General features: G+C 68.1%; 3 protein-coding genes across 3 annotated transcripts in view; 1 reads left to right on the top strand and 2 right to left on the bottom strand.

The window, feature by feature from the left end:
* The window catches only part of H696_00585 (hypothetical protein), a gene marked incomplete at both ends in the record, with an annotated part of 957 nt that extends 190 nt beyond the window's left edge, over window positions 1–767 (bottom strand). Inside the window, 2 exons of the mRNA XM_009494463.1 lie at window positions 187–237; window positions 431–767. Of these exons, the coding sequence (XP_009492738.1) occupies window positions 187–237; window positions 431–767 (388 nt within the window). The remainder of the gene's footprint in view (window positions 1–186; window positions 238–430) is intronic.
* Window positions 768–3,088: 2,321 nt separating this feature from the next.
* H696_00586 (hypothetical protein) lies at window positions 3,089–6,624 on the top strand (the record flags this gene model as incomplete). Its single annotated transcript, XM_009494464.1, has 2 exons — window positions 3,089–3,140; window positions 3,278–6,624. The coding sequence occupies 2 exons, from the start codon at window positions 3,089–3,091 to the stop codon at window positions 6,622–6,624; spliced, it is 3,399 nt and encodes a 1,132-aa protein (XP_009492739.1).
* A 1,378-nt stretch (window positions 6,625–8,002) lies between these two features.
* Window positions 8,003–11,704, bottom strand: part of H696_00587 (CAMKK/CAMKK-META protein kinase) — a gene marked incomplete at its 3' end in the record, with an annotated part of 4,667 nt that continues 965 nt past the window's right edge. Inside the window, exons 2-3 of the mRNA XM_009494465.1 lie at window positions 9,960–11,678; window positions 8,003–9,790 (exon numbers count right to left, since the gene is read on the bottom strand). Of these exons, the coding sequence (XP_009492740.1) occupies window positions 8,003–9,790; window positions 9,960–11,678 (3,507 nt within the window). The remainder of the gene's footprint in view (window positions 9,791–9,959; window positions 11,679–11,704) is intronic.

Below are 11,704 nucleotides of genomic sequence, written 5' to 3' on the forward strand. Positions count from 1 at the left end.
TGTGTGTGTGTGTGTGTGTGTGTGTGTGTGTGTGTGTGTGTGTGTGTGTGTGTGTGTGTGTCTGTGTGTGTGTGTGTGTCTGTGTGTGTGTGTGTCTGTGTGTGTGTGTGCGTCTGTGTGTGTGTGTCTGTGCGTGTGTGTCTGTGTGTGTGCGTTGCTCCAGGGGGCAGGGGGAGGGCGGCGTACCGCGGCCGGGGCCTTGCGCAGGCCGGCGCCGGCCCGCGCATCCAGAGCCGACTGGGTGCCGAGGGTGCGCGCGAGGTCGATGCCCACGCAGGTGTCCGGCCAGTTGTCGGCCGGCGAGATGACCAGCACTGCCATGCGTCCAGCGACAGGCCGGCGGAGGGGGAGGGGGGGGGGACAGGGCAAGACAAGGCAAGGTGTGAGCCAGCGGCGGCAGACCCGGGCAAAGGGGGCCAGGCAGGCGTACCGCTGTCGCTGCGGGCGTCCACCAGGTAGCAGGACATGTCGCCGGCGGCCGGCGGGTCCTTCGGGGGGGCGGCCCCGGCGGCCGGCGGCTCGGCCAGCAGGCGAATCTCCCGGGCGATGCGCTCGGCCAGCAGGTCCGCCAGCGGCAGGGGGACCACCGTGCCGACGCACGGCCCGACCGCCAACGAGGTGCGGTTCTGGTGCATGCGCTCGCCGCGACCGGCCCCGCTGGGCTGCTGGTCCGGCACCGGCTGCAGCAGGACGTAGTATGTGAAGGCGGCATAGGCCACAAAGTGCGCCAGCAGGGGCCACGGCCGGGTGTAGTATGGCAGTGTCATGGCCGTGCACCGGGGATGGGCCGTGCGAGGGGGAGAGCGCGCGCGCGCGCCGGCGGGACGAGCGGCCGGGGGTAGCGAGGAAGCGAGGAGGGGGAGTGGGGGGGGGGGGGAGGAGATGCGTGTGGGCGCTAATTGGGCGCGGACAGGCGCAAGGGCGGACGACCGGGCCGAGGAGGGGCGGCGACGTGCAGAGGCGAGCAGCGACGAGGGGCGGAGGCGTGGAACGGGAGGCGAAGCGTGGGACGAGAGAGGGGGCGTGAGGCGCTTCCTGGTGTGGGAGGGCATGGGCCTGGCGCGAGGTCCCGCTTAAAGCAGCCCGGGCCAGCCTCGGGCCCGGCGCCCTGGGGCCTCCCTGTGGGGGGGTGGGGGGGGGGCAGTCTCCTCGGCCAGGGCCGAGGCCAGGCCCCGATGCGGGGGGGGGGGCCTGCGGGGGGGGGGGGGGGGCGGGGCGGGGGCGGTTGTCCAGACGGGACCCTGCTTCTCTTTTCGAGGCAGAGCACACGCTCGGCCGAAGGCGCCCAAGAACACCCGCTTGAGGGGGCGGGCGCAGGCACGCCAGGCGCGTTTTGCCCCAGGCGTGTGGGCCGGAGAACGCCTCCACAGGTGCACCTCCACCAATGTCAGCTGGAAAGGGCGCAAGGCCCGGGGGCCGGGGGCCTGGGGAGGCGGGGCCGGCCGGCTCCGACGGAACGTGGCGTCCGTGCATGCCAGCGTCCAACGGGCATTCGCGCCCCGAGGGGCCGATCGTGCGTGCGTGTGTGTATCAGGGGCGGGGTCTCTCCCTCGGTCTCTCCGGGACTTTGGGGCTCTCTCTCTCTCTCAGGAGGCGTGCATGCCGCATGCTGGGCAGGGGTGTTGGTTGATACAGCATGTGCGAGGGTGGGGGGTCAGGGCTACGGGTGCGCTGCCCGGCACCGAGGATCTCGCTGTGCCCCCCCCCCCCCCCCCCGCCGCCCCGCGCCACAGGGGGCGGCGGGGCCGGCATCCCGGACTTAGACATGATTGTCAAAGTTCAGGTTCCCCCGGCCCGGCCGCCGCTTCTTTCAGGTCGTCTTCTTCTCGGCGCCCTTCCTCTCTCCCTCGCCCTTTGTGAGCCCCACGAGTTGCTCCCCTCGCGACCACGGGGTCCGGCGCTCTACCGACCTCCGGGTCTGGCTCCAGGGCCCACCTGGGTCGGGCGGGGAGCAACTCGAGCATCAGCCGCTGCGGCTGGTCGTACGGTTGTGTTGGCACAAAGTCCCACCACGGGGGGCAGCAGCAGCAGCAGCAGCAGCAGCGAAGTGCAGAGAAGGGGGCGGGTGCCCGGTCTGGCCGGCGGGCTGGCTGGCTGGCTGGCTGGCTGGCTGGCTGGCTGGCTGGCAACTATTGCTGCTGTATCTGCCCCCTCGGCTGCCACCCCCCGCTCACTTCGGGGCGCTCCAGGGCGGGGCCCAATTCGTTGGCGCCCACGATCGGCCGACCCCCCTCTTGACCACCCGTGGGCAAGGGAGCTGCGGGGGCTGGGGGGATGTAATCCATCGCGCGCGCGCGCGCGCGCGGGGGGCACAGATGCACTCCCCGCCCACACACACAGGCACACATGCACCTGAGAGAGAGAGAGAGAGAGAGAGAGGGAGCGAAAGGGCAAACCGGGGATGCCCAGGGGGGCGGGAAGAAAGCCGGCCATCCCCCCATCCACGCGGCATGGGTTTCTACTGTTCGTCGAGGCGGTTCCTTTGTCACTTTGGCAGGGTCTCTCGCTTGGGCCGGGATTCGCCCGCTCCCCCTGGGATGGCCGCGAGTGCCTCCCCCCTCCGCACATCTCTCACGCCCACGCCCTCGAAAGGTGGGCCAGACTGATCAGCGCCGCCCGTCGGGACTGGGCAAGTACTCCCGGCAAGATACCTTCCCCTGCCCTTCCCCCCCCCCTCCCCCTCCCCCGCCTCCCTCCTCCGCCTCCCCTCTCCCCCGCCTCCCCTCTCCCACGCCCGGTCATCCCCACCCCCACCTCCTGCTGGCGTCCTTCTCTGGGAGCCTGAGCGTGCGCACGGTCCCCCTTCCCCTTGTACACATATCCCCCACCCCTCGCGGTCCTCCCTGCCTGCCACACTCCTCCTCCCGCCTGCATCTCCTCTTGCTTGCCCCTCGGATTTCCTGCGCTGCCGGGCACGGCCCCCGGCTGGCATCACGCACACGCACCCCTCGCGCCTGTCCCCCTTTTCCCTCTCCCTCGGCCGGTGTCTCGCATATCGGCTGTGCGTGCGCGCCCCTGCGCGCGCCCTCCCTCTGTCCACGTCGTTTCCGGGCCCGGCAAGTGATCTTCACGACCCGCATGTCTAGCCATGTCTGATGATGCCTGCATTTCCGCGCCTGGCTACCAGCAGGCTCCCCTGTGTGCGTCCCTCCACGGCCGCCCTCTCTCCTCCTCGATCCCCCGCCAGGGCCCCCCTCCCTCCCTCGCTCGCCGCCGATGCTCGATGATGGCACGTCCTCCTGACACCCTCACCCATATGCGGGGCCCCCACTCGCAGCGCGTCCCCACCAGACTGGCCTCCCGCCACCCATCTCCCAGCTTCGCCTGGTGTCGGTCTTTCAGACCCTGGACAATCCGAGCCTGCACTTCCATGCCGGCCTGACAGGGACGCCCGGGCTTCGGCGGCCGAGCTGCGACTCGCTGGCCGACCAGACCCCGGCCATCTCCCTCGAGATGGTGTCCCTGTCGACGACCGATTCCCCGCGTCTGGCTCCGGTTAGCAGCTCCAACCGGGCCCTGCTGGCCGTCACCCAGTCCCCGCGGTCGGCCTTGCTTTCGGTGGTCATGGACCCGGTGACCAGGCGGCCGCGATCGCACTCCACCGGAAATGGCGGGCGGGCCGGGGCACCGCCCCCGCCATCCGCCCCGGCCGGGCCCCGGCGCTCCCAATCGGAGGGCTCCCTCCCCCTCCCGGGCGCCGGGTCAACCACCGCCACCGCCACCACCACCACCACCACCACCGGAAGCCGCATCCACCTGGTTCCATCGGAGTCCCTGCGGACACTGCTTCACCAGTCAGTCAACCCCGCCGACTCGCAGCTGACCATCTGCCCTCCAGGAGCCCGGGACTTCGGGAGCAGCCTTTCTCTGGGGCCATCCGACGGGGACGATCTCCGACACGCGTCCCGGGCCGACGCAATCCCCGCGATGGATGCGGGCCCGGGATCACTGGCCACCCCGGCCGGGGCCCCGCTCGCTGGCATCCGGTTGCACCGGCCGCTTCCCCAGGGGTCAGCCGAGACATTGGTGGGCTCTTCGGACAACGGCCTCCGGTATTACGCCCAGTACCTGGGGCATCCCCACCTGCATGAGTCCCAGCAGCACTTCGGCCAGCCCAACCCCGAGGATGACACCGCCATTGCCGCCATCCAGCTGACCCCCGTGTCCACGGAGCAGCTGCATCACCTGCTGGCCAACCGCCCGACCGAGGGGGACCAGCGCCTGTTCATTTCGCCGGCCGACCGTCGGCGAGGCTCGCTCTTTTTCTGCCGGCAGCAGGTGGACTTCGACCATTCATCCGGGCTACAGCCATCCCTCCTGAGCCTGTATTACCGCCAGGCGGCCCGGGCGGAAACCCTGGTGGCCGGGTTCGACCCTCGCGGCTCGCCGCTCGGGGGAGTGTCTACCCCGGCATATGGCGGGCCCCGGTGTGTGGTCACTCCTCCGGCCCTGCGCGATGAGCCCGAGGTCGACGTCCGGGTGACGCGCTTCGCCGGGGCACCCTCGGAAGATGACCCGATGGTCGACATGGCGGCCACCATCATCCCCGGCGGCATGTGGCCGGCTCAGGCTCCCCCCCCCTCCGGGGGGGATGGCTCCTCAAAGGACCACGGCCCCGCGCAGCCGGAGGGCCTGGTGCTGCCGGTGCCCCCGACGCTGGTGCCTACCGCCATCCCTCCGCGACTTTTGCCGGTAGCTCCCTCGCGAGCCGGCAGCACCATGGGGCACTCGTCTTCCGGCGAGGCGCTGGAGGACTCCTTCGGCTTTCTGTCAGCTTCGGATGATGGGCTAACCTTGACGTCCGATTCGTCGCTCCTCTTTACGGATCTCCTGCCTTTGGAGGGGTCCGGCGCCGATGTGGATCCGGTCCCGGCGGTTCGCCAGTTCCAGCGCACCCTGCATTTGGCCCGGAGTGGCCTCCTCCAGGGGAGTCCCGGGAGCTTGAACATCGACTCGGATGGCAGCCTGACGCCGACGTCACCGGCGTCGCCCATGTTGCCGCAGGTGCCGCACGGTGGCGCCATGCTGACCACCAGCGCCTCGGAGCTTCGTGCTCCGGGCATGCGGCCGGAGCCGGTGACCGCCGTGTCGGCCGTGTCGGGCGCCTCGGCCGCCGCGTCGATGCCCGGCCCCTTTCTGCTGACCTCGCGATTGGGGGAGCTGGTGAATGAGACCCCGGCTGACAGCCCGATTGAGGATGTCTCGCGCCAGCGGCCGGCTGATCGGCGCCCCCGGGCGGGGCCCCTCTCGCCGCTGCAAAGCACCCAGCCGGCTGCCAAGGATGCTGTCCCGTCCCCGAGCTTGCTGGTGCTGACACAGCCCACGCGCTGTGCGTCTCTGCAGGATGAAGAACTCTTTGGGGTCGAGCCGGCTCCCCTGACCGGGTACGATCCCCTGCGCACGGTGTTCGCCTTGCCGGACCCGGGGGATTTGCTGGCAACCGCCACTCCGGTGGCCATGTCGCCGATGTCGCCGACGGCCGTGCACTCCGATGCTCGGAGTACATACTCCACCGCCACCACCGCCACCGAGCACAGCGGTGCCGGCGGCAGCCACTATTCGCTGCTCATCGGTGAGACCGGGCCCGATGAGATGGCCCTCCCCTCGAGCTCAACCTCACACGACTTGATCCTGGCGCCGCCTGCCGGCCTCCGGTCACCGGGCATCGGGACCAAGCCGGCCACCCGGCCGCCGACCACCCGGCCTCCCGGCGAGGACCATGGTGCTGCTCTCCACCGGGGTGGCGCTGAAGCGGGCGGCGGCGGCGGCGGCCCCTCTCTTCTCCGGTCGAAGTCTCTCGGCCAAGCGGCTGGCGGCGGGGGGGCCGGCATGCCGGGCGACCGCTCGGCCGCCACCGCCGCCCCTGCCACCGCCACCAGCAGCAAGGCCTGGAGCGCGGGTGTCCAGCCGAGCCCCAAAAGCCGGCGCTCCTCCACTTGGTCCGTGCAGGACCTTTCAGACCAGGCGTGCCAGTGCCCGACGCCGATCCCCCTGCAGACCGATCTGCTGTTCAACTATCATCAGCAGCACAACACCGCCAGCGCGGGTGGTGGGGGCCCGGCCGCCGCCAGCCCAGCCCCCGGCCCGCCGCCGGCCACCCGCCCGGATGATTTGCCCCCTGCGACTGGTCGGCTGCTGGGGGCCAGCGCCAGCACCGGCTCGCTGACCCTCCGTCGGCGATCGGCCGACCCGTCGGCCGGGCCTGCCGCCATGGCCGGCCTCCCGGCTGCCAGAGCAGCCGGCGGCCAGTGCTGCATCTGTCTCGGGACCATTCTCCCGACTCCGCGAACTGATGGGCATCCCCTGGCGCACCTTTCGGAGGGTGCTTCCGTTGGTAGCAAGTACACCCTTCGCCGGCGTCGGCGTGAAAGCCTCCTTTCCGGGGCGGCGGGGACCCACGCTTCCGGGGGGCTGTCGCTCGACGGGTCGGACTTGGACTTGACCGGTGTCGGCGATCCAACCGGGCGGCGCTACAGCAGCCGCCGGGGCTCGCTGACGGGGCTGTCCCCTGATCCGGACCTAGACACCGGATCATCCGACGACTCGGGCGATCTGTCTTCTGGCGACAAGCCGAAAATGTTGCGCCGCCTGGCCAAGCGCATGTCCGTCCTGCTGAAGATGTAGCGCGCACGCACACGCACACACAGACACATGGGTAGATGTATTGCCATGATGCCGGGGCGACTGGGGCCAAAAAAAAAAACCCGGGGTAGCGGGACCAGAAGGAAGTCCCAGGCGCACGCAGTGTGGCACCTGTTTCTCTTTCGCCCCCCCCCCCCCCCCCCCTCGTTCCTCACTCACCTCCCCCGCGAGTGCCCCTCTCCAGCACACAGATGCACGTGCGTGCGTGCGTGTGTGTGTGTGCGCGCGCGCGCGTATACATACATGAGCGAGGGCGAGCGCGCGCACATGTGCGCATTTATTTTGCCCCAGGCTCCTGCAACCGCCGAGATTGGCCACGCGCCCTCCTCTGTGCGAGATGATACTCCCACAGAGGGGGAGATAGAAAGCAAGGGCGGCCCAAGGCCTGGGCAGAATATTTGCCTGGGAATGAGAGCCCGCTCGCGTGCTCTCCCCCCGCTCCCTCGCCCCTTTTTTCCCAGCTACATGTATTTTTATCCCCCCCCCCCCTCCCCCCTCCTGCGACCCTTACTGTACAATATATTTTCTGTATCCACTGAATCGCGCTGCTTTCCCCTCTCCATCCGGTGTTGCTTCTCCCCCTCCACCACCCCATAAAAATCTGACCCTCGTGTTTGAGGGGCCATCAAAAAATGGGGCAGCACCGCACTTTCCCCCCCCCCCCCCCCTCACTACGGAGGGCTAGAAAATATGCGGAAAATAGCGGGAAGGCGGAGGGGTCTCCTGCGCAGCAAGAACGTGTTCTCAACAGGAGGGGACAACAGTAGATGGAATTCGCACGTGTCTACATTGGGGGCCGGTGTTGTGCGGCGGCGAGCTGCGAGGGGCGAGAGGGAGGGAAAGGGAGGGAGAGTGGCAGGTGCACAGGCATGCACTGGATATTGGCGGCGCGCGCCTGTGCTCCCTCTTGCCGATGTCCCCCCTCGGCAGCATGCGCAGCGGGGGCCGGGTATTTTCTCAGAAAAAAACAGGGAGGTCGCGGAGGAGGAGGAGGAGGGTGGGGGTGCACGAGCGGTTGGCTGAAATAACTGATTCGAGCCGTACGCCAGCGCATTGGCACAGAAGAGAGAGAGAGAGAGGGAATAATATACAGAGGGAGATATGCCGGGTCGCGGAGAGGAAGGGAGTGGAGAGGAAGGGGGTAATATACAGTCACCAGTCACCAGTCGCCAGTCGATCGGGAGGGGGGGGGGGAGGAGGGAGGGGAGCAGGAGATGACATGGTGCTATGTGCTGCGGTATGCGCGCACAAGCCACCAGTGCGCCTGACGGATGTTTCGTCTGCATCCCTCTCTCTTGGAGAAGGGAGAGGAGGGGGAGCAGGGAAGCGGGGGAGGGGAAGCGGAACAGACAACACATGCTCACATGCCCCGGAGCAGGGGAGATGAGTGGACGCCGGTCACCGCCGCCGAGGGAGAGGCTGCCGCAGATTGCGGGCACGGGGTAGCATCAACAGTCGTGGGCGACACCAAACGCCGGCTGGACGTCGAGGCAGCAGCGGCGGCGCCTGAGCCACCAGGGCCCAGGCCGAGCATGCTCAGGTCCGCATAGCAGGAATGGTGGTCGAACTTGGGGCCAGGGCTGCTGCCCCCGACGGCGGCCACCGCGGCGGCCACCATCATGGCATCGCTGCCCGACAGACCGGTCAGCTCCAGGCCCGAGAGGGACTGGTAAACCACCTCGCTGGGCTCGCCCTCGCCGTCATCCGTGACGAAGACCGAGTGCCCGGCAGCGGCCGCGGCCGCGGCCGCAGAGCTGCTCTCAGCGCCACCAAGAACAGCCGGCCCCTCCATGGCCGGGTAGAAGACCAGGGAGTTGGAGGGGGACATGGCCGACGTCGTGGACACCGGACTGACAAAAATCGTCGAGGAGGAGGGCGTCAGGTTGGTGTCGATGGCCGACAGGGGGGGCGACGCCCGCCGGGGCTGCTGCTGCTGCTGCTGCTGCTGCTGCTGCCCGGTGGCAGCCGGCGGCAGGGGGGGGAGATGCTGCTGCGAGTGGGCGCGCGACTGAGTCGGTGAGGGAGTCGGCGACGCGCCAGCCGCCCCACCCACAGGCGAGTGCTTGCGCCGGGTGAAGAGACTCAGAGTGCTGGCCGAGAGGGACAAGCGGCGGCTTTCCTTGGGGGCAGCAGCAACAGCCGACCCGCTGCTGTTGCTGCTATTGTTGGAGGAGGAGGAGGAGGAGGAGGAGGAGTCGGGCGAGCCACTGGAAGACCCGGGAGAGCCACCACCCGACGAAGCGGCAGCAGGCATCGCGGTGACCGCTGTCGTGCCGGGGATCATCAGGGAGATGCCAGCGCCGGAGCGGTCAGCGGAATACACCACAGAGGCCGGGGCTTGCTGCTGCTGCTGCTGCTGCTGCTGCTGGTAGTGTTGATGCTGGAGAAGCTGCTGCTGCTGCTGCTGCTGGTACTGCTGCTGGTAGTACTGCTGCTGAGCCTGCGAGGAAGACCCGGCCGCCGCATACGAGAGGTTCGAGTGCGAGGCAGAGGCCACGGCAGTCGCCGGAGCGGAGGATCCGGCAGACGAATGGCTCGGCAGATATCCGGTCGAGGCGGATCGGACCGGGAAGTATTGGGCATGCTGATGCTGCGCCTGCTGCATGTGGAACTGCTGCTGCTGCTGCTGCTGCTGGTGATGGTGGTGGTGACTGTAGAGGTGAGCAGTCGAGGAGGTGGGTGACGCAGGACCGACAACTGGGCTGGCAGCACTGGGGGAAATGGCCGACGGCATGTAGAAGGAGGTAGTCGGCGAGACAACCGCCGTGTAACCACCGGTGGACAGTTGCTGCTGCTGCTGCTGCTGGGCGTGCAGCTGCTGAGCCTGCTGCTGGGCCTGCTGCTGGGCCTGGTACTGCTGCATCTGCTGCATTTGCTGCATCTGCTGCATCTGCTGCATGTGGTATTGCTGCTGGGCATGCTGCTGGGCCTGCAGATGGCTGTACCCCGAGTACTGGTGATAGGAATGCTGCTGGGCATGCTGCTGCGTCCCCGCAGGAAGGGCCGAGCACGAGGCCGACACCGCCGCCGGGGGGGCCACATGCGGACTGGGCGAGCTGGCACGCGATGCCGAGGTGGAGGAACTGCTGCTCGAGCTGGAAGACATGAGCGACGAGGTGAAGGAGAAGGGCCGGAAGATGTTCATCAACTGAATGAACAGAAAAAGGAAAAACACGCCCATCGAAGAGGGAAGCGGAAGAGGAAGTCGAGAAAGGGAGAGAGAGAGAGAGAGAGAGGGAGACAAGAACGACACGGTGTTAGATCAGGGCAGCGAGGGGACAACAGAGAAGGGAAAAGCGAAAGAGAGGAGGGCGCACCTTCTCGCGGAACTTCAGCACCGGGCGCACGGCGTCGTCAATCTCGGTCGGCGAGACATCGAGCTCCAGCAGACCACAGTTCTCCTCGACCGAGGGAAGAGGGTCATGCCCCTCGGCGGTGACCCAATCATGGTTGCGGATCTCCGGCAGGGTGATGCGCTTCTTCGGGTTCTTGGCCAGCATGCGATTGAGCAGGTCCGCCAGGTTGGGATTGATGGTGCGGTCGAAGTGGATCGGGTCGTTGGTGATCTTGTCGAAGAGATTGACAATGTTGTTGGACTCGAAGGGGCAGCGGCCGAAGACAAAGCAAAAGAGCGTCACGCCAGCCGACCAGACATCCACCGCCTTGCCGTGGTAACGCTGCGAATTGCCGCTGCACACCTCCGGCGGGTAGAAGGCCGGGCTGCCGGTGGAAGAACGCAGGAAGTCATCGTCACCCTCGAAGATGTGCGACACACCGAAGTCCGCCAATTGCAGGCGATTGTCGGCCGTCAGCAGGGTGTTGTCGGGCTTGATGTCCCGGTGGATGATCTTCTGATGGTGGAGATACTCCAGCCCGAGGACCAGCTGACGGAAGAGGCTTCGAGCCAGGTCCTCCTCCAGGTGCTCGGTGGTCTTGCCAAGGCGGATCTTCATGACCGGGCCCTTTTCGCACAGGTCGAACACCATGTACACCATGTTCTCCTCCTCGTGGTACATGACCTCAATCAGTCGGACCATGCTTGGGTGGTTGGAAATCTTCTTGAGAATGGCGATCTCCTTGCGGATTTGGTCCATGTCGTCGATGTACTCGGCCGGCGGCAGGGCAGGGGGCTGACTGCTGGCCTGGGCCCCGGCACCAGCCTGGGGCGGCGGCGCGTCAGCCGCACCAGCCTCCTCCTGGTGATGGCCACCAGTGCGGCCGGACGGGCGGCTGCCTGGCCGCGCGGACTGCTGATACTGCTGGGCCTGGGCTTGGGCAGCCTGTTGGGCAGCCGCCTGCTGCTGTTGCTGCTGCTGCTGCTGCTGCTGCTGCTGGGCCGCCTGCTTGTGGCTCCGGCGACTCCGGCGCAGGCGCCGGGTGGAGATGGCCTTCAGCGCGTAGTACTGGCCGTCCTCGTTGTTGCGGACCTTGAACACACTGCCGTAGGTGCCCTTGCCGATCTCATGCAGGATGGTGTACTGGTTGATTTGCTCCAGCTGAGCAATGAGCACTGGCGGGGTGATGCCAAGCTCCAGGCGCTGGCGGTCCTCCGGGGAGAACATGATTGGCGAAGCGGCCATCGGGTGGGGGAGGTTCTGGGGCGAGCCGCTGCCTCGGCTGCTGGCACTGCCGCTGGAGGGGGGCGGGGTGAGCGGGTTGCGCGAGGGGCTGGGCGAGTGAGCACGCGAGGCGGTCTCGCCATTGGCCGCGAGCAGGGGCACCGACGACCGCCGGGACACACTGACGAAGGAAGTCTCGGTGATCTGGGGAGCGGGGGACCCGCGCGACAGGGGAAGATGGCCCTCGGAGAACCGACGCGAAGTGGGCATATTCCGGGCACGAGGGGGGGCCCCAGCACCGGAGGCCGCCGAGAAGGTGTCATGAGGGCTCCCGGCCCCGGAGGTCCCGGCCCGGGGAGATGGCGCCAGCGGGTGGCCACCGGCATACGGGTTGGACACGTGCACCGGGAGGGGGAAGGAGTTGTCATGCCCGGGCCCGAGGGGAGCCGAGGAGGAGCGCTGGAACGAGGGTGGAGCCTGGGCACCGGGGGGGCGGGGGGGGG

Source organism: Fonticula alba (genome assembly GCF_000388065.1).
Source record: "Fonticula alba strain ATCC 38817 unplaced genomic scaffold supercont2.1, whole genome shotgun sequence".
NCBI lineage: Eukaryota > Rotosphaerida > Fonticulaceae > Fonticula > Fonticula alba.